Source organism: Equus quagga, unplaced genomic scaffold (assembly GCF_021613505.1).
Source record: "Equus quagga isolate Etosha38 unplaced genomic scaffold, UCLA_HA_Equagga_1.0 73442_RagTag, whole genome shotgun sequence".
NCBI lineage: Eukaryota > Metazoa > Chordata > Mammalia > Perissodactyla > Equidae > Equus > Equus quagga.
This window is the reverse complement of record NW_025802777.1, coordinates 7060830-7082623: the sequence shown is the minus strand read 5'-3', so window position 1 is coordinate 7082623 and position 21794 is coordinate 7060830. Positions and strand designations below refer to the sequence as shown.

Sequence of the window (21794 nt, the reverse complement as noted above, 5' to 3'; positions counted from 1 at the left end):
TGAGTTCTTTACATATTTGGATATTATCCCCTTATCATATATTTGGTTTGCAAATATTTTTTCACATTCCGTATGTTGTCTTTTCATTTTGTTGATTGTTTCTCTTGCTTTATTGGCTATTTTTTATGGACATGTAAATTTTAAACGTTGAGTTTACTCTCTCAAATAGTAACTTGAATTCATGTTTTCTTTTTAAGATTCAGACATTCATACAGCTTGAAGAAGATCTGAAAGAGGATGATGAATCATTGAGGTAAGTAGTGCAAGGGTCTATGCACATATGTGAAGGCTAATGGACATCACTTTATGATGTAGGGTTATCTAACGTTAAGTACTGTTTTCTTTTTTGTGTGTGTGAGGAAGATTGGCCCTGAGCTAACAACATCTGCTGCTAATCTGCCTATTTTTGCTCGAGGAAGATTGTTGCTGAGCTAACATCTGTGCCAATCTTCCTCTGTTGTATGTGGGACGCCGCCACAGCATGGCTTGACAAGCAATGCTAGGTCTGCGCCCAGGATTCAAACCTGTGAACCCCAGGCTGCCGACGCAGAGCACGTGAACGTAACCACTACACAACTGGGTTGGCCCCTAAGTACTGTTTTCTTGAAGTACTTGTGAAGGGACCAGCTGTTTTGACCATTTCTTAAAAGGAAAAATCTTCTTATGGACATTGCATAGACAACTGGACTACAGCAGATGTGAATGAATTTATAACAAGATTTTCTTTGCAAATTTATAGAAACAGCAACAAAATAAACAGAGTAAAAGTTTCAGTCGCTGTTGGAAATGGGCCCTCAGTGTGGGAGATACCCCAGAGTGAACTCATCTTGTATTTATCAGCTTGCAAATTCTTGGACACAGCACTTTCTTTTCCACCTGACAAGATGCCGTTGTTTCAAATGTAAGTCAGATAAGACCTTGTGTCCTCTTTGAAGTAGGTGACTTTTCTTTCCTCATAAGCACTCTCACTTGTTCTTTCCCATGCAGTATTCCTAGTGGCCGATGAGCCTGCTCAGACTACCAAGTTTCAGATTACTTGCAGCATCTGTGGTTTTGTGAATTTGGCTCATGGTAGTGTTTACGAATGGGTTTCGGGGGAAGGTGGAGTGGGGTTAGGTGGTTTTTGCTACTAAATGTTTGTGAAACAAGAGGCACCCGCTGGTGGTCCTCACTGCACCTGTGTAGATTTTTTTGTCCATTTGTTTTTAATTAAATAAATGGATCATGCTGCCTCCAATTCACTTTGCCCCTGTTGGCTTACGTTTCCTTTGGGCTTAACACAGCTGCTCATACGTTTCATCCCATGCCTGGCCCCAGATGCCACTTCTTCTCTGTCCCATCCCCCTAAAGAGAGTAATCATGTAGAAATGTTTGTGGTTAAAAAGCAAGTTCTCTTTAACTGCAAGTTACTAAGTGAAAGAAGCCAATCTGAAAAGGCTGCCTACTTTATGATCCCAACTATGTGACATTCTGGAAAAGGCAGAACTCTGGAGACAGGAAAAAGGCCAGTGGTTGCCAGGGCTTAGGGGAGAAGGAGACAGAACACAGGATTTTTAAGGCAGTGAAACTGCTCCATACAATACTATAATGATGGATGCGTGTCATTATACAGTTGTCCAAACCCATAGAATGCACAGCACCTAGACTGAGCCCTAAGGCAAGCCGTGGACTCTGGGTGACAATGATGTAACAAATGTGCCACTCTGGTGGGACATGTTGAAGTCAGGCAGGCTGTGCCTCGCAGAGGCGGACAGGGAATATGTGGGGAACCTCTCTACCTTCTGCTCAGTTTTGCTGTGAACCTAAAACTGCTCTAAAAAGAAAGTGTCTTTTTTAAATGGGTTCTGATGTTCATGAATATGCACAGCAACGTTATTTATAATAGACAAAAAGTGGAGAAAACTTAAATGTCCTTTAATTGACGAATGAATAAATAACGTGCTATATCCATACAATGAAATATTCAGCAATAAAAAGAAATGAAGTGCTGTCACATTCTACAGTGTGGATGAACCTTGATAACATTATGTTAAGTGAAAGAAGCCAGTATCAAAGAACCACATATTCTGTTTATATGAAATTTCCAGAATAAGTAATTCTGTGGAGAAAGAAAATAGATTAGTGGTTGCCTAGATCAAGGGGGTATAAGGGATGAGGGGTGATAGCTAAAGGGAGCAGGAATTCTTTTTGGGGTAATGACTGTCCTAAAATTGATTGTGATGATGGATGTACAGTTCTGTGACTATACTAAAAGCCATTGACTTGTATGCTTTAAATGGGTGAATTGTGTGGTATGTGAATTATATCTCAATAAGACTGTTTAAAAATCTGTTTTATTTGGGCTCTGACCTGGCATGCCTGACCTCGGATTTTTTCCTCCAGTTACAGGTGGGCATTTGTCCCAGAAGTGGACACAGAGGGCCCTGCCCTCCCGTCAGATCTAGAGGAGAATCACCAAGAATGCAAGCCCCACACTGTTAGGATTCTAGAACTTCTGAAATTAAAATACGGGGTAAATGTTTTCCTTTTTAAAATTTCTCTTCCTGGCAGAGGGGAGGGGGTGAGCAGTAAGTGAAGTACTGCGTATACCACTTGATTTCATGACTTTAATAGCTTTCAAGATCTCTCTCCTCTGAGTGTTAAAACCTGGAGATGGTTATAAATTCCATCTTTACCTTGTCATTTATATGTCACTTTCTCATCCCAGTTGCTACGAGGTGAAGCTTCCTGGACAGCACAGTCACAGAGAAGCAGTCTTACGCCTGAGTCCCTTCGTTGTTTGGGGGAAGGGCCTGCAGTGGGAGTGGGCTCAGGGTGAAGTCCTGGTGGAAGATGTCAACTGAGGATCTGGAATTTGAGTTTATGCTGCTGTCCTCAGTGCTGACGATGAATTTTCATGAAGAACCCACCTCTTAGGGTTAGCCATCTGCACATGCTGCCCTTGCCTCTCTAACCCTCAGCGAAGCCACATCATTTTTCTGGGGTTTTTTGCAGGAAATCAGCAGCTCTGATGAGATCGCCATGAAGAGTGAATTCCCTCTTCTGCGCCAACATTCTCTTTCCAGCATGAGGCAGTTGATGCCATTCTTCAGGACTCTAAATTGTGCTTTTAAAACCCAAGGCAAACTGCCTGCTGACACTCAGGGACCTCCAGCCTTAGAGTTTCCTGTCCCAGATAGCCCAAGGGTCTTCAAACAACTGGAAGAATGTGTTGAATATGACTTTTTGGAACATCTGGAATGTTAACCTTGGAAGACAGAATTTGTTTAATCCATTTACTGATACTTCAGGCTAAAACCAGGATATATTCTCAAGAAGAAAGGATCCAGGAGCGTGCTTTTAAACAAGTCTATTTCAATTCTGAAAGTAGATTTCACATAATTTTCTGTTGGACAACAAAACACACTTCCCTAAATGCCTTGTAATATATTTGGATCTGATTGTTTCTTCCTCGACTTATGTAAAGAAAATAAAATTAATATATCATCTAAAGGTAGCACAAAATTTGTACCATGAAGTAAAGTTTGAAAATGCCGATATATGGGTCTGTCTCTCTATTTCTCTAAAAGTTTAAACTCGTCGAATATCATTTTTAACCTTTTACACATAGTCCTTTAAAGCATTTATTTTGGTACTGCATTTTAAAACTAAAATATATTATTTCCTGAGAATAGTAGTTGCCCACTGCCATTGACTCTGCAGCAGAGGCGAGCACTTGAAGAAATCTCAGTGTAACTCTTGCCCATTAAACTCAGGTGTTCGCACTGCACAGCTGCCTAAGAAGTATGTGGTTTTCAAAACTCGGACAGCTGTAACCTGAGTTGCGTACCACGATGTACCCTGCCAGCACTTTCCCTTTAATGTAAATCAACCAGTGTGGTCACGGAGCCTTTAATACTGGAAACTACCGTCAGGGAAACTCCCTGTTAGGACTCTTCCCTCTTACTCTGTCCTTTCCGGGATCTCTTTACCGCTTTGCAGACATCACTGTTCATTAAACCAATCCCTTCCTGGGCCCAGGCTGCTCTAGCCTGGCAGCACTCTTTCCAAGCCTCTCCGTCCTATGCCAGCTACCCTATTTAGAGTCCTGGCTTGGCGCCCTCCTCCACTGTGGGGGCTCTAACTCTCTGCCAGTGATCGTGGTTTGCCTTCCAGGCCTCATGTCCCCATTTCAGCCACCAGAGCATTACATGAAATCACTTTCCAGGTCACGTGATGCATTCTGTCCTGATGACTGTGCTCAGATCCATCCTTTCTGTAGACAAGGGTGTTTTGAAATTTGACTAACATTATCAGTTTAAGTTTCTCCCAACATCCTGTTCCTTACTCATTTTGTGTGCAGTGCAGAAGCAAATTGTGTCATTAGCCCCAATATAGGATTTGGGGAGCCCGGAACCACTTGGTTTCCTAAATGGCTAAAAATAAGAATCAAAAAGAACCACTAGATATATGGGTATTCATACAAATATGTGTTAAAGATTACATGGAAATTTTTGTGTGTAGGGGGCTATCTTTAAAGTAAAAACATTTGCAAGTTTGGTCACTAAAGTTTTAAATATTGAAGTGTAGAATTAGAAATTCTGTGTAACTTATACCATGAGTTACCTGTAATCCCGGTTGTACTGATTTATAGTTAACATCAAGGTGGGTGCCTATCAAAATTTACAACAAATTTGACAGCTTATTTATATCATCAGTAGCTATTATGCCATAAAAGGTAGTTAGATTTACCAATTTGGGGTTTTTTTTCTCTCCAGTATGTGAAACAACTTAATGGTCTCTGATAGTGGCATATGTAATTTAATCCTTATTTATTAAATAGAAATCTTAAAGGTCAAAGGTCCAGCAGCACGTCTCTATGTTTATCATAGAACACTAGAAGGAAGTCTGATAAATATGATGTCCGTCTCCATCTTTTCTTTTGTCAGTGCATACCACAGTAGTTGAGGGTAGGCCCTGACACTGACTTGCCTGGGTTTGACACTGAGCCAGCGCACTACTAGCCTGGGCAAATACTTCATGCCTCAGTTTTCTCATCTATAAAATGGACTATTCCTGCTAACTCCCTCTTAGGGTTCTAGCAGCTAACCATGTCTGTGCCACCTCTGAGCTCCATGTACAGTTTTGATCGTGTACCCATGGGTAGAAATGAAGCATGTGCCCACCCCCAATATCTGTAAGCCTATGTGTTACATTAATGTACCTGAGTGCCAACATACATTGTGTATTTTATAAAAGAGAAAGCGGAGATTCTTAAAGTATTAGGAAAAACAAAATTAGTAGTTCTGATACTTTCTTCTTCCCGACAGAGGCCCTTCTGCACCCACCGTGGAGATAACTGGTCTGACTCAGTTCCTCCCAGAGGGAGTTAGTGCTGTGTGTCCCACCCAAGGAGCAAAGGGCCACGGCACTGAAGACAAGCACTATGTTGGGATAGGCGGGGCTTGAGGGTGGCCATAGCAAACACGGAGAACAGACCTGTGTTCTAAGAGAGCAGGGTTGTGAACACACGGAGCTGCAGGGGTCTTGTGGGAGCGGAGGCCTGTATATGGGGCGAAATGATCCCCACCGCTGGAGCACTTTCCAGGGGCCCAGCATGGCGCGAGCTGCATCATGTGCGTGAGTTTCTTTCTTATCCCGCCTTAGGAGGTGGGCTGGTCTACAAAGCCATCAGAGCCAGGAACCGAAACCTAGGTCTTCCTTGTTCTAGAGCCTCACGTCCTCAACCCCGGGGCTGAGAAAGTGAAACAGGAAAACCCTGTGGTGGCTGCTGGTCTCCGGATGGCAGTTTCTGAGACGACCCCACCCACTCACAACTTCCTGCACAACCAGCTCATCTCAGGGCCACCACACAGAGGAGGAGCCTCCTAGCTCAAGGTGTGGTGAGGCGCCTTTGAAAGGAGAATAAGCCTTATTTTCCAGTATTTGTACATTATGACCAGTTAATTTAGGAGGAGAGGTAGCTAGATTTGTGGAAATAGTTAATGAAGCCTGTATGTAAAAGTCTTAAACAACTACCTGGGAGGCCAGACAGAATTCTGTGCCATTGCAATTAAATGCTGTGCTATAGGGGCTGGCCCCATGGCATAGTGGTTAAATTGCACCCGCTCCACTTTGGGGGCCCTGCTTCATGGGTTGGGATCCAGGGCATGGACCTACACCACTTGTGTCAGCCACGCTGTGGCAGCAACATATGGGATAAAGTAGAGGAATATTGGCAGAGACGTTAACTCAGGGCTAATCTTCATCAAGCAAAAAAAAAAAAAGGAAGATTAGCAACATGTTAGTTCAGGGCTAATCTTCCTCAGCAAAAAAAACCTCTGATGTAAGACAATGCCCTCTAGGAGGTATTACTTGTAATTCAGTGGGACACACAAACCACATTATCTTAAAGGAAGAAAATATAAGAGAATATGATTAGGAGTAGGACCTGGGCCAGCTAAGGAGCCCACCCATTTTCCACTAAGAGGCAACAGGATCTTGTGAGAATCACGTTAGTATCTTACGTGTGTGATCATGCTTATGTAAGTGGTATAGTAATCATTCCATGCCATGAATTCAATCAGACTCCGTGCTGGCTCTGAAGTTCAGAGTGAAGAGAAGCCCTTCAAGCGTTTTTCAGGATGGTTATGAGGACCCTGCAGTTAGAAATCTGTTGGTTGCAGCTGTAATCTAGCAAAGCAAGCATGCTTAACACGGATCCTCGCACTTGTGTGTGCATGAGAATCATCTGGAGAGTCTGCTCCCTTCCAGAGTGCCTAGTCTCTCCAAAGAGTCTGAGTCAGTAGATGGGATGACATTCAGGAATCTGCATGTGTAACCAGTTATTTTTTATGCCGGTGCTTCTTGGACCGCCTGGAGAAACACTAGTGTTCAGAGCAGTGCCCTCACAAAGATGATAGCTCTCACGGGAACAAGGAGGAAGCCAAGCAAGGCTGAAGCTTGTCTGGTTACTTCTCATCCTGTACAGGTAGTTCTTTCCAAGTGGTCTCCATCTAAATCGAATAAGCCCACCTTTAAGTCAAGGGGGAAAGGAAATGGACTTTAAAATACTATGGGTCTAGAGAAAGAGTATGACAGTTTCCCAAAACCTAAAAATAAAATTGCCATATGATCCAGCAATCCCACTAAAAAGAACTGAAAGCAGGGTCTTGAAGAGAGATTTGTACACCCATGTTCATGGCAGCATTAGCCACAATAGCCAAGAGGTGGAAATAACCCAGATGTCCAAGAACAGATGAATGGATAAACCAAATGTGGGATAGACATGCAGTGGAATATTACTCAGCCTTAAAAAGGAATGAAATTCTGACACATTCCACAACATGGATGAACCTTGAGGACATTATGCTAAGGGAAATAAACCGGTCACAAAAGGACAAATATTGTATGACTCCACTTAGGTGAGGTACCTAAAGTAGTCAAATTCACAGAAACAGAAAATGGAATGGTGCTTGCTAGAGACTGGAGGGAGGGAGGAATGGGAGCACTTGTTTAATGGCTACAGAGTTTCCATTTTGCAAGATGAAAAGAGTTCTGTGGATGGATGGTGGGGATGTTTGTCTAACAATGTGAATGTAATTAATGTCACCGAATTGCACACTCGAAAAGGGTTGAAATGGTAAATTTTATGTTCTGTATACATTACCACAATAAAGTTTTAAAAACCAAGTACTGTGAGTTTGAAGTGAGAGTAGGGGACATACACTGCTGATGGGAATGTAAACTGGTGCAGCCACTATGGAAAACAGTATGGAGATTCCTCAAAAAATTAAGAATAGAAATACCACATGATCCAGCTATTCATTCCACCTCTGGGTATTTATCCAAAGAGCACAAAAACACGAATGTGTAAAGATATTTGCTATGTTCAGTGAACCGCTATGTTCCTTGCAGCACTATTCAAAATAGCCAAGACTTGGAAACAACTTAAGTATCCATCAATAGATGAACAGATAAAGAAGATGTGGTATATATACACAATGGAATACTACTCAGCCATTAAAAAGATGAAATCTTGCCATTTGCGACAAGATGGATGGACGTTGAGGGTATTAGGCTAAGTGAAATAAGTCAGATGGAGAAAGTCAAATACCACATGATTTCACTCATAAGTAGAAGATAAAAACAACAACAACAATAATAAACAAACATAGATACAGAGATTAGATTGGTGGTTACCAGAGGGGAGAGGGGAGGGCAAAAAGGGCAATAGGGCACATGTGTATGGTGATGGACGGTAATTAGTTTTCGGGTGGTGAACATGATGTAGTCTACACAAAAATCAAAATATAATGATGTACACCTTAAATTTATGTAATGTTATAAACCAATGTGACCTCAATAAAAAATAAATAAAATGAGGGCAGAGGAGACAGTCAGGCTCCCCTCCTCTGAGGAACAAGCAGCTGTCTCAACCTGATTTCCTCCCCAAAGTTAACCAGAAGCACATGAGAGGTGGGACATTAAGGAACAACTTGCCCGTCAACGTTTGGGCTCTAGAAAAAGCGCTCACTTAACATTTTACCCTAAACTGAAACTGTAATAATGACTCTTGGGACCTGATGGAGGTTTCTAGCCCCCTTCCTGAAGCCCCTCATCCATTTCTTCTGTCTCCTCCAACCACTCAGGGTTTCTTATCTCTTGCATTTCTTACATATCTTGTTCCATCTGCTTAATACTATTTTCTCCTCCTCTCACACCTGGCAATGTCCTACTCAAGCCGTTTGTTGGTTTACTTAACAAATATGTGGCAACCTGTCTTTGAGATCCAAACTCCTCAGTCTTGCTTCTTTCTACACTTCCTCAGGCACAGCAAGGCACTTTGTCACATGGGCCCTATTAAAGCACCTAATAATGTCACAGCCCATCACTGGCTACAAGGCAAGCACCCCTTTCGTGAAAGAGATGGAGCCTGTATCTTCAGTTCCTTCGGTATCCAGCATATATAGGCAGCCAGTAAATAACTAAATGGAGAACATGAAGGTTGATTTCTCAGCCCAAGGTGGTGCTAGAAGGAAGAACAAATTTAGAATGAATGAATTGCAGGACTACATAGGTGGGGGCTCAGGGAACAGTGGGTTTTCTGGCCCGAACTTGGATTCTCCATCACTCTAATAATCACCTCCCTGGGCTCACGCTGTTTCACTGACCACCCACTTTTGGCACATGAGGACGCTCTGCTTGGCTCACTTTCCACACTCTCCCCTGCTGGTCCCAGAATGGCCCTATTACATAGAGTCAGTCCAACCCACTGAAGCGTTCGTGAGGCTGCCCATTCTCTCTTCACTGGGCTCATCCTGAATTCTTACTAGACCCTTGGAGAGGCAAAAACTTCTGTGCCGTATGGAGAGTGAATGCCTGACTCTGCACTGCTGTGCCGTATGGGGAGTGAACACTTGAGTGTGCACTGCTGTGCCATATGGGGAGTGAACACTTGACTCTGTACACTGCTGTGCTATATGGAGAGTGAACATTTGACTCTATGCACTACCATACTGCTTAGAGAGCTCTTTGTGTCATATTAAAGATACTATTTTAACTAATAAGTAGTTGATTGTATATTGTTTCACATGTTTCCCTTCTAATTATTGTGTGTGTTTTGAATCTAAGCCTGGCTAACAATCTAAAGCCCTTCAGGAAACAGACAAATTGGTTAATTCAATAGGGTGGAGTGGAGCTTGTGGCCAACTGAAGAGTATAACTGGCCCAAAGGCAATTAAATTAAAAAAAAGTTAACATATATACATCAATATAGTGTTTTGTTCTTTTTTTAAGGAAGATTAGCCCTGAGCTAACTGCTGCCAATCCTCCTCTTTTTTTCTGAGGAAGACTGGCCCTGAGCTAAAATCTGTGCCCATCTTCCTCCACTTTATATGTGGGACACCTACCACAGCATGGCTTGTCAAGTGGTGTCATGTCCACACCCGGGATCCAAACTGGTGAACCCCGGGCCACCAAAGCGGAACGTGCGCACTTAACCTGAGCCACCATGCCAGCCCCAAGTTTTTTGACATCAATATCTTTTTATATGTATAAATGACCAGTTATGAGATAAATGAAATCCCACTTACACTAACAACAATAATAAAATATCTAGGAAAAACCTTTATAAGAACTCCTTGAAGAAAACACTACCAAAGGAGTAAAGACTTGGAACCAAAGGCAAGGTTTCCTAGGTCTTGAAGAGGAAGATTCAACATCGCAAAGTTGTAAATTCTAAGTTTATTTATAAATTTAATACAATCCCCTGAAACCAACACTTGGATTTTTTTTTTAAGCAGATAAACTCATTCTAAAATTTACATGGAAAAATAGGCAAAAGTAGCCACAAATTTTCTGAAAAAGAAGAGTAATGAAGAGAACTCACCCGAGCAGATCTCTAACATATTATGAGGCTAAAATAATTGGTACGAGGGCCAGAATGGACAGGAGATCAACAGAATGAAACAGAAAGTCCATCAGTAGACACAAACGCATAGAAATATTTAGTGTATAATAAAGATGGCAATTCAAATCCATAGAGGGGAAAAAAGGTGGCTTATTCAATAAGTGGCATTGGGATAACTGGGTAACCAACAGGGAAGGAAATAAGTTGGATTCATACCAGACATCTTTCATCAAAATAAATTACAAAGAGATCAAAGATTGAAACCATGAAGAAACCAGGAAAATACTAGAATAAATCAAGAGAAGATAGAAGCCAAGAATGGAGACGATCTTTCTTAGATGAACATGAATTCCAGAAGCCATGAGAGAAAGTTCTATAATTTTGACTATATACATTTTCTTTTAAAAATTAAGCAAAGTAAAAGACAAATGGCAAACTGAGAAAAATATTTAAGACTCATATTACAAAGGGCTAATTTCTCCAATACTTAAAGAACTATCAAAAGAAAAAGAAGAGAAAAATGGGCAAAAGGTATGAATAGGGAGTTCATACACACACACACAAAAATTGGCTTTTACACTTGTCAAAAGATGTTCAACCTTACACTATGAGAAAAAAATTAAAATTGTTCTGAAATATTATTCACTGATCATTTCAGCAGATTCAGTAATAGGAGGAAAACAGGATCCCTCCTTTATTGCTATAGAGAATATAAAATGGTACAAGTTCTGTGGAAGAAATTTGGCAATTTTTATCAAGAACTATGAATGAATATATCTTCTGACCCAACAATTCTACTTTCAAGAATTTATCTGACATACATACATACGTGCAAAATGACATGTACAAGTTATTCATTGTAGTATTATTGATAATAGCAAAAATTTGGAGACAACCTCAGTGCCTACCACAAGGAGAGTGGCTAAATAAAATTACAATACATCAATAAGATGGACGGTTATGAAGCTGCAAAATAATGTGAGGGAGCTCTTTACAGACAGCTGTGAAAGGATCTCCAAGATATAGTGCTCAATGTAAAAGTCAAGAGGTATAACTGTATAGGTTTGTGAAAGCAACCAGATTCACACTGGGTTTGATTTAGATCGGGTGGAGTTTTCATTTTATCTGACCAATATTCTAACCCTCGAATGGACTTTAAAATTTTCTCTCTCTCTGTCTTAGTCCATTTGGGCTGCTATAACAAAAATACCACAGACTGGGAGACTTAAACAACAGACATTTATTTCTCACAGTTCTGGAGGCGGGGACGTCCAAGATCAAGGCAGCTTCTTGGTTCTTCTTGCTGTGTCCTCACATGGCAGAAGGGTTTACAGACCTCTGTAGGGTCTCCTTTATAAAGCCATTAATCCCTTTCATGAGGGCTTCACCCTCGTGACCTAATCACCTCCTAAAGGCTCCACCTCCAAATACCATCACATTGGGTGTTAGGATTTCAACCTATGACTTTTGGGGGGAGACAAACATTCAGTCTACAGCACTCCCCAAAGAAGATAGTTTTTATCATAAAAAAAATCACATCAAACTCAGCTTTGACATTTATTAAAATAAATATTTTCAAGTAAGCCTGAGTTTGTCGATATTAGTACCAGAAGGGTGTGGTGGAATATTTCCTTTTCTGGAAAAAGCCCCTTTTAAACCAGCCTACTGTAAGTTTAGCCTGTACATGTTTGCCTCACATTTCTTCTCTATGAGTCAGCCTTGAAAATGTAGCATTCCACAGTATGCTCAATTGGGTTAAAAAGGTGGCGGCGGCGGGGGCGGGGGGGGGGGGGGGGGGGGGGCGAGGGGGGGGGAAGAATTTGAATAGACTTGTCTATTCCTGTTGATTTTCTAACAAATCACCACAAACAGTGGCTTGAAACTACAGAGATTTATTCTCTTCTAGTTCTGGAGGCCAGATGTCTGAAACAAGTTTCACTGGGCTGAAACCAAGGTGTCTACAGGTTCTCACTCCCTCTATAAACTCCAGGGGCTCTAGAATGGAGTTCCCTTGCTTTCTCCAGCTTCTAGAGTTGCATTCCTTAGCTCATGGCCCTTTCTCCATTTTCAAAGCCAGGAACATAGCATCTTCAGGTCCCTCTCTGCTTCAGTGGTCAAGCAGCCTTCTGTGACCAAATCTCCCTTTGCCTCTGTCTTATTAAGACACTTGTGATTGCATCTAGACTGCACCTGGATACTCCAGGCTAACTTCATCTCAAAATCAAAGTAACTTGCTGAACATCACACAGCTAATAAGTGAAGAAGTTGGATATAGGGCTGGACAGACACTGCACTATACTATTAAATTAAAATTCTATTCTATTTTATTTTTTACAAGGTGCTAGTTGAGACTCACCAAACTGACTTTGCAACTCACTAATGGGCCACAACCTATTTAATAAACACAGCCTCGAGCGGTATTTCTCTATTTTGCTCACCGCTACATCCTTAGTGCCCTCACTTTGACAGCCACAAAATGAGCTCTCAATAAATAGTTGATGAAAGCCTCGCATGTAACAATACAATTTTAAAGCTGGAGGAAACCTAAGATATCATCCAGTTCAGAGTATTAATGTATTAATTAGAACTCTTACTTAGATGACTCATATTGTCATTTACTCAATGGTCAGTGGCAAGGGTGACAACAGAACTCAGGTTTTTTTTTTAACATTTCCTCACTCATTTATTTATTCATTAATCAAAAATATTTGAGCACTCACAAGCCTCAAGTTGAAATAATTGCGAAAACACAAGTTGCAGAAGAGTTTGTAAAGTCTAGCCCCATATTGTAAATAATATCTAGTATACAGTAAGTCTGGATTAATGTACACCAAATTTGTTTATATGTTCTGGTGAAGGATTGGGGGTCAATTTTATGTTTTATACTTCTGTATTATTTGAATTTTTACAAACAAAAAGTATTACTTTTACAATTATAAAAACAGAATAGATATTTTTTAAAAACCTTTCAATCCTTTCTTTACCTGCAATGTCTGACAGCCCTTGACTTACTCATTTCTATATCTTGCTCAGCCCAATGACTGGCTCAAAGTCGACACTGAGTAAGTGTGCACGAGCGAAAGCACTCAAGAAATGTGCACGCGAGAAACGACTCTCTTTATCAGGACGAAGGATGACAATTTTCAGGGTAAATCCAGAAAGTGCAAATTAGTGTCTGCATTTCCTTAACAAGGTTTCAAATCACGTTGACACTGGTGGGCATGGGGTGGCTTTTTTCAGCGCAATTCACCTCCAGCCAGGTCAAGCGCCTCGAGCGCACCCCTGCGGACCACCAGTGCCCATCGCGCCAGGCTTCAAACTCCGAACTCCCAAGCCGGGTAAGGCGGGCACCAGTACGCGCCCGCGGCGCCTCACGCAGGCGCCCTTCCCTCACAGGGCCCTGCGCTGCAAGCCCCGCTCTCCCGCTCTCCCCGCCTTCGCTAGCCCGGCAAATTCATCTTCCCTGGCCTTGCAATTCGACTGCGCCTGGAGGCGGAAGTGGGTGGGCGGGGCCAGCGCGCGCCACGCCCCGGAAGTGGGCGGACCCCCCCGCGCGGCCTCACAGTCTTCGCCTCCACCTCCCAGTCGGGTTGCGGCCGAGGCCGGTCCTGGCTTTGTAGCTCGCTCAAGATGGCGGCGCAACCACCCAGCGGGATCCGCCTCAGCGCGGTGAGCAGCCGCGAGGGGTGGAGCGGGCCGTGTCCCAGGAGGGCGGGCAGGCGGGCAAGCGAGGGGGGGCCGGCAGTGGGCGGTGGCGACTCGTTGGCCCGGCGCGGCGGCTGGGGCCGCGGCGGGGCTCGGGGAGGGGGCGGCCATCTCGCTGCGCGCGGCGGAGCGGCTCGGCGGCGGGCAGGGCAGGGCCGGGCCGGGCCGCGTTCCCTTCCCTCCGCGTTAGGTTTCTGTTTTGCCCCCGCGGCTTCGGGGCGGGCCGGGGCCGCGGCCCCTCCTCCTGGCTCGCTCCTGGCTGCCTCGCAGCTGTCGTCCGAGGGCGAGGCCTCGGCGGCCGGCCCGCGCGCGAGCCCCTCGGCCCGCGGGGCCCCTGACCCTTCCCGGCCTGCGGGCCCGCGGGGCGGCCCGGAGGGGGAGGGAGCAGCGTCTGCGGCCAGAAATACCGGGCGGCCTTGACCTCCTGGCAGCGGGCTGCGGGGAAGCGAGTCGGGACGAGTTTTCCTGACTCGTTTAAATTCCTGCCGCTTCCCTCCGGTGACGTCCTCGGGCCCAAATCACTAGGTCATCTCGCGCTCCTGTCTCCCTTCTGGCTCCTTCGTCACGTCTGTTTTGGGGGCGTTTCGGGTTTTTGGAAATCCTTGGGCATTTGTGGTATCTGGGAGTCTCCACTGGCAGGGAGCGGTCACACAGTATGAATTAGAATTTCACTTCCTGCAATGTGGGCGTGCCCTCCCTACCTGATTATCCTCAAAAAGTTGGTGTTGTTATGCAAAAAAATACCTTCTCTCTTGAGCGTGTTGACTGTTGGCAAAGAATGGCTGCTCCAGTTTCGTTTAACATTAAAATGGTCGTGGTGCAACCGGTACTTAAAAAATGGTGCATTGCCCTGTGACTTCTTTCGTTCATTTAGCCAGATTGTTACCAACACCTGGTATTGTCGGACTTGAACGTTTTTTCCTGTCTGATGAGAGTGAAACGGTATCTGGGCTTACTTTGCATTTCCTTGACTGCGAAGTTGAAAGTTTTTCACATTTCACTTAAAAAAGCCTATTCATATCCTTTGCCCGTTCTTCTGTTTTCTTTTTCTTTTGGGGGGAATCGTTATTGATTTATAAGCGTTCTTCACATATTCTGAACATAGGTCCTTTGGTTACATAACTGGTCTATTGAATGAGATAGTGTTTAGTAGTTTGAATATAGAGAGCTGCTGGATTCTTTCTTACCGCTGGCTTTAAACGTTGTTTTCGCTAGTTGTTCTTGCCCACACCTGGGTGAATCTGGGCCGATTCTAACGCTTTCCAGTTGGCCTCGGGGGTTGTAAAGTCTGACCTCGTCTAGTTTTAAAATTTTTTGTTTCGTTTAATGCCCCGCCGCAGTCTTCCGCCCCCTAGATTGGGCCAAATTGAGGCCCAGAAACCTGTAGTGGGGAAAAGGAGTGAACTCTATTTCTTTCTGTTCCTGCGCTTGAATTCTCTTCTCCTTTCTGCGGCCCCTCCCATATTGCTGTCTCTGGCCCTTCAGTGTTGAGCTTAAAAAGGGAGGGAAGATAAGGGTCAAAACAGTCTTGAAGACGCTGGTATTGTTGTTTGCCGACTCCCTGGGTGAAGCAGCTGTCCATGTGTTAAATCTTTCTTTTGTGGGTAATATGGGCTGTTTGGAACCTCATTGACAAAAGTCTCCCCTCTGCAGCTTCTGGGCTCTCTCTCCACTGGTCTCTTTGCTCTGGGACAGGAATTGGCAGACTGCAGCTCATGGGCCAAATCCAGTTTGCCACCTGTTTTTGTATGGACCACGAGCTAAGAGTGATTCCTAAACGGTTGGAAAAAATCAAAGAATAATATTTCGTAATATGAAAATTATGTGAAATGGACTTTTCCGTTTCCATAAATGAACCATGCTCATTTGTTTATGTATAGCTCTCAAATGGTTGCATTAGGAGAGGGTCTAGGAATTAATGAGTTTATGCATTTGTCAAAGCCGTGGAACCTAATGCACAAAGAGTGAACTAGAATGTATGCAAATTTCAAAAAATCATTTAGGAGGTTCCGGAATGGAATGTAGAGTAACAAAAACTTATTTAAAATTTTGCTTTTTGCCTCCATATTTCTAAGTAAAATGCTGATACCATTTTGTCGTTGTTTTCCAGAAATCTTGCTGTGGGTTTAGCTGACACACACACACACACACACACACACACACTCTTTTCACCTCTTCCCATCCTTCCAGTTCTTTACATCACTTTGGTTGAATTACCGTATGATTTGTTATCATTCTTCAACTGTTCACAAGTGAGCCCATCAGCTATGACTGCCGTTTTCTTTGCGGTAGAGCATTTTGTTTGCCCTGAAGTTAATAATTGATTTCTATTTTGTTTACTTGCTTACTTAGTTTTTCTCCATACTGATTACTATTTCATCCAAACTTTCAGGGAACTGGGAAATTTTTTCCAGATGTTGTTCAAGCACACCCAATATTTTGTCAGTTTTGTTGGCTCAGTTGTGATTTGGGGACTTCCCTTTATTATTTTTCTGGAAATTTCCTTCCCTTTTTTGTTGTGTCTCCATCCCACATATTCCTCTTTTGGGGTTCACTCCCTTAGCAAGCACAGTAGCTTGTGACCGAGAGCATGGGCTCTGGAGCCTGCCTGCCGGTATTCAAATTGTGACAGACAACTTGACATGTGACCTTGGGCAAGTTACTTAACATGCTTGTGCCTGAGTTTCCAATCTGAAGGATGGGAATAATAATCTGACATTCCTCGAAGGGTTGTTATAAAAATTAAATAAGCAGATACATCTCATGGTCCTGTGCATGCCATAAGCACTCATTAAATATTTGCCAGTGTTGTTACTGGTAGTGGTGGAGCCCATCCATCCTTCCAAAAACGGGTGTAGCTTCCTAAGGACAGAGTGCATGGGAAGAAAAAACTTTTGGTCATTTCTTGGAACTGTTTATACTATCATTGCTTGCTTTTTACATATAATTTTGCCTGGTCACATTTTAGATATAATTTGGCTGGATTTGTAACTCTAGATTAGAGATAATGTCTCTCAGAATTTTAAAGGCATGCTTTATTCTTTAATAGAATCCTATGCATTGTATTGGGCAGTTAGGCTAGAAACTCAAGTCCTTAATGTCTGGAAGATTCTCTCATTTATTTGACAAATTTCTCCCCCTTTTTCTGTTCCCTTTGGCTCCTGTTTCCCATCTCATTGTTTTTTCTTTCAGGGAGATTTCCTCCACTTGATCTCCTACCTTTCTCTTACCGTATATTACATTATTATAAATACTGTCTTATTCTCTGAATGTCTTTTTAAGGTCTTCCTGGACAAAATATTTGTTCTTATCACTGGGCATATTAATCATAGTATTTTTGAAGTTTTCTTTTACTCACTGCATTGCCTCTATGTTCTTTATGTTCCTTTTACTGTGTGTTTTAGATTTCTAATGTTACATATTCTCAAATGGCTGGAGCTAGCTAGCCTTCTGCTTACATTTCCAACTGAGACACTAAAAGTTGACCAGAAGGTGTTCATACATGAGTAGAGCTAATCCTTTGTTGGCCTTCAGTGTTGGGTGATCAGATCGGAAGGAGCCAGCTATTTTGTTGTGGGCACCCTTTGGCAGTATCTGTAGACCCTAAAGAATGGAAGTGTTAGACTATATAATAAGAATGTTTAAAATAACTTAAATTTTTTTTTTTCTGCTGAGGAATTCACCCTGAGCTAACATCTGTTGCCAATCTCCCTCTTTTTTTTGCTTGGTGAAGATTAGCCCTGAGCTAACGTCTGTGCCAGTCTTCTTCCACCTTTTACGTGGGTCGCCACCACAGCATGACTGACAACGGTGTAGGGTCTGCGCCTGGGGTCTGAACCTGCGACCTGGGTCACCAAAGCGGAACATGCTGAACTTGACCACTATGACATGGGGCCAACTTAAAAATTTTTTTAACGGTCATTTTTAAAAAGTGAAAGCTATGAAAATAAGATGCTGTCCAGAAAGATCTGGCACAGTTGTAAAAGAACTAAGTAGAACTTCTAGAAATCATTCCATTTTTCAGAGAGGAATTCTACATCTAGTCCCCTGCCATAGTATATATAATCCTGGCTGTTCTTCTGGAAGCCCAACAGGGGAAAGGAGATGGAAGTATCCCATTGTTCAGTTTGCTGAGTTTGTATTTGTTTATTGTGGTAAAATACATATAACGTATAATTTACCATCTTAACCACTTTTAAGGGTACAGTTCAGTAAATATATTCACTTTGTTGTGTAACCAATCTCCAGAACTCTTCATCTTGCAAAACTAAAACTGTATACCCATTAAAAAAAATAGCTCTTCATTCCCCTTTCTCCCAGCCCCTAGCAACCACCATTCTACTTCTGTGCATTTGACTACTTCAGGTAGCTCGTATAAATGGGCTCGTACACTATTTATCTTTTTGTGACTGGCTTATTTCACTTAGCATAATATCCTCAGGATATTATGTTGTAGCATGTGTCAGAATTTCCTTCCTTTTTTTTTTAAAGATTGGCACCTGAGCTAACATCTGTTGCCAGTCTTTTTTTTCTTCTTCTTCCCCTCCCCAAAGCCCCCCAGTACATAGTTGTATATTCTAGTTGTAGGTCCTTCTGGTGCTATGTGGGACGCCACCTTAGCATAGCTTGATGAGCGGTGCCATGTCCATGCCGAGGATCCAAACCGATGAAACCCCAGGCCGCCGAAGCAGAGCACATGAACTTAACCACTAGCCATGGGTCCAGCCCCTACCCTTCCTTTGTAAGGGTGAATAATAGTCCATTTATGAATATACCACATTTTATTTATCCATTCATTCATTAATGGACATTTGGGTTGCGTCCACCTTTTGGCTATTGTGAATAAAAATGCTGCTATGAACATGGATATACCAATATCTCTTTGGGACCCTGCTTTCAGTTTTTTTCAGTATATACCAAGAAGTGGAATTGCTGGATTATATGGTAATTGTATATTTAATTTTTTTTGAAGGAACTCTCATACTGTTTTCCATAGTGGCTGTACCATTTTAGGTTCCCTCAAAGAGTGCACAGGATTTCCAGTTTGTCGACATCCTCCCCAACACTTGTTATTTTCTGGTTTTGTTGTTGTAATGTACTTGTGGAATTTTTGTGTTTTTTGCTAGTAGCTGTCCTAATGAGTGTGAGGTGGTATCTCACTGTGGTTTTGATTAACATTTCCCTAATGATTAGTGCTTAATGGACACACATCTTTTCATGTGCTTCATGGACATTTGTATACCATCTTTGGAGAAATATCTGTTCAAGTCCTTTGCCCATTTTTAAATTGGATTTTTTTGTTGTTGTTATTGGGTTGTAGTTCTTTATATATTGTGGATATTAACCCCTTATCAGGTGCTTGATTTGCAGATGTTTTCTCCCGTATGTTGCCTTTTCACTTTGTTAATTGTGTCCTTTGATGTACACAAGTTTTAAATTTTGATAAGGTCCAATTTATTTATTTTTTCTTTTGTCTCCTGTGATTTTGACGTCATATCCAATAAATCATTGTCAAGTCCAATGTCATGAAACTCTTCCCCTACGTTTTCTTCTAAGAGTTTTATAGTTTCAGCCCTTATGTTTAGATCTTTGATCCATTTTTAAGATTTTATTTTTCCTTTTTCTCCCAAAACCCCGCTGTACATAGTTGTGTATTTTTAGTTGTGGGTCCTTCTAGTTGTGGCATGTGGGACACTGCCTCAGCATGGCTGATGAGCGGTGCCATGTCTGCGCCCAGGATTTGAACCGGCGAAACCCCGGGCCACTGCAGCAGAGCCTGCAAACTTAACCACTCGTCCAGGGGGCGGCCCCTTGAGTTAATTTTTGTATATGGTGTAAGGTAAGGGTACAACTTCGTGCTTTTGCATATGGATAACCACCTTTCCTAGCACTATTTGTTGAAAAGACTGTCTTTTCCCCGTTGAATGGTCATTACATCCTTGTGGGAAATCATTTCACTGTATATGAGAGGGTTTATTTCTGGGCTTTGTGCTGTTTTGCTTTTTAACCCACCTGTTTTCAGTTGTCCCTGAGCCTGACATCATCAGTTTCTCCAGTGAGTAGACCTCCAGTCTTACACAGGGTTGCCTAGGGTAGTTGCAGGGTTGCTCAGGGCTAAAGGAGGATCTGGAAGATCAACTGCTTCTTTTAAAGATTTTCAGCCTATCTTGTTTTCATACAATCCTTTGATTCCAAAGGCACGAAAGTAATTCCTGAGCCTTTCTGGGGTTCTGTCAAGGTTCCTGGCCTGCTTTTTGTTGGGTTCCCCATCTCCTGTAGGCTTCAGATTTAGCTCTTTCTAGGTGATTAAATCAGTTATCACTAGTCTGTACTTTCCACTTTCCAAACTACTGACTTGTGTCTCCTGTTATCCATCACTTCTCTGATTCTTTCTGTTCTCAGTTTATGCTTCCCCCCCCCCTTAATTGTAGAGCAGTTTCAGGAGGAAGCAGAGGCAAACACTCTCCATGTGCTCAGGCTTCCATGTTTAAAAAATTTTATATTTAAATGATTTTTAAATTGTGGCTATTTGTCAATTCTGAAAGTTCTGTTGATTCTTTAAAAAATCTGGTCTTCATAGCATCTCATTTTTGTATGTGTGTTTTTTTGGGAAATTACTTTTTAAATGTCTAGATATTTAAAGGGATTTACAGGGCAATACTTTTACTTAATGTCCTGGGGCGGGGCATCTAATACTGCTGTGTCTTGTCTGCTAACATTTTCTCCTGCTGGATTGTCTCCTTAAATATTATTTTAGATTGTGTACTCAAATAGTCCCTAAATAATGATGTAGGGGAATCCTATGCTGTCTGGTCGAGGCTCTGTCTCCATGTGGTTCTGCAGGTTGTGTAAACTGAAACGCTTAACCCAAGTGAAGGCATGCCTCTTTTTACAGAACTTCACTTTAGACGTTTTTTTTCCCCTGACCTAGAGTTCAAAAAACAGACAAACTTCCTCTTAGGCAGATTCCCTCCACTCCGTCTACTCTTTTTATTTGAGGGGTGGGGATGGGGGGCAGTTACTTCCAAGTTCATGCTTCTCTGTTGCCAAATGTGCTACCTGCAAGTCTCCATTAAAACCGAAACCTTCGTGTTCCAGTTTAGCACTCCACTCTAATCCGCACTGCATCCCTATTTTGAAATCTTATTTTTGTTTTTAATTCCTTTTTGAGGCCCTTGAGGATTTTCCTTATTTTTATGTGAATTCAGTTTGCCTTTAAAGGAATGCTTATTTTTTTTAACGCACTCTTACAATGCTTTTTATGTTCCAGGTGTTCTTCTAAGCATTTACAAATATTAAGTCATTTAATTCTCTTTACCTGGTAAGCTGATACTATCAACATCCTCATTTTTACAGATGACAAAACTCGAGGCACAGAGGTTGAGCTTCTTGCCCAGGATCACACAGCTAGTTAAATATACTCCATAGTTTTGTCTGTTTCTAGTGTGTGTGTATTACACTGCTTTGGCTGTTCAGGGATGTTTTTCTTTCCAGCTAATGGCATGTTCTAGAGATTAGTATTGAGAATAGCTGAAAATAATTGCTTATATTTAAATACCTGGAAAGCCACTGTGTAGCATTCATTATTTCTTGCTGATGCCTTCTTTGCTTTGTGCTCACGGGACTCATACTGAAGAAAGAACAACGCGTACCATGTCAATCTGTAGTCAGTGTATAGCATGAAGTCATGAAATGAAAA

The 21794-nt window shown here is 42.3% G+C and overlaps 2 protein-coding genes across 3 annotated transcripts in view; both read left to right on the top strand.

Moving 5' to 3' along the window:
• LOC124234249 (protein dopey-2-like) overlaps window positions 1-3539 on the top strand; it is a 98039-nt gene extending 94500 nt beyond the window's left edge. Inside the window, exons 34-37 of the mRNA XM_046651498.1 lie at window positions 198-253; window positions 740-901; window positions 2383-2512; window positions 2995-3539. Of these exons, the coding sequence (XP_046507454.1) occupies window positions 198-253; window positions 740-901; window positions 2383-2512; window positions 2995-3246 (600 nt within the window). The 3' untranslated portion in view covers window positions 3247-3539. The remainder of the gene's footprint in view (window positions 1-197; window positions 254-739; window positions 902-2382; window positions 2513-2994) is intronic.
• Window positions 3540-13932: 10393 nt separating this feature from the next.
• The window catches only part of LOC124234291 (MORC family CW-type zinc finger protein 3), a 36122-nt gene continuing 28260 nt past the window's right edge, over window positions 13933-21794 (top strand). The window contains exon 1 of one of the 2 annotated variants that reach the window (XM_046651575.1): window positions 13933-14059. In XM_046651575.1, the coding sequence (XP_046507531.1) occupies window positions 14021-14059 (39 nt within the window). In that variant the 5' untranslated portion in view covers window positions 13933-14020. Of the gene's footprint in view, window positions 14060-21371; window positions 21417-21794 lie in introns of those variants that run through there. The other variant, XM_046651576.1, reaches the window with a different exon arrangement.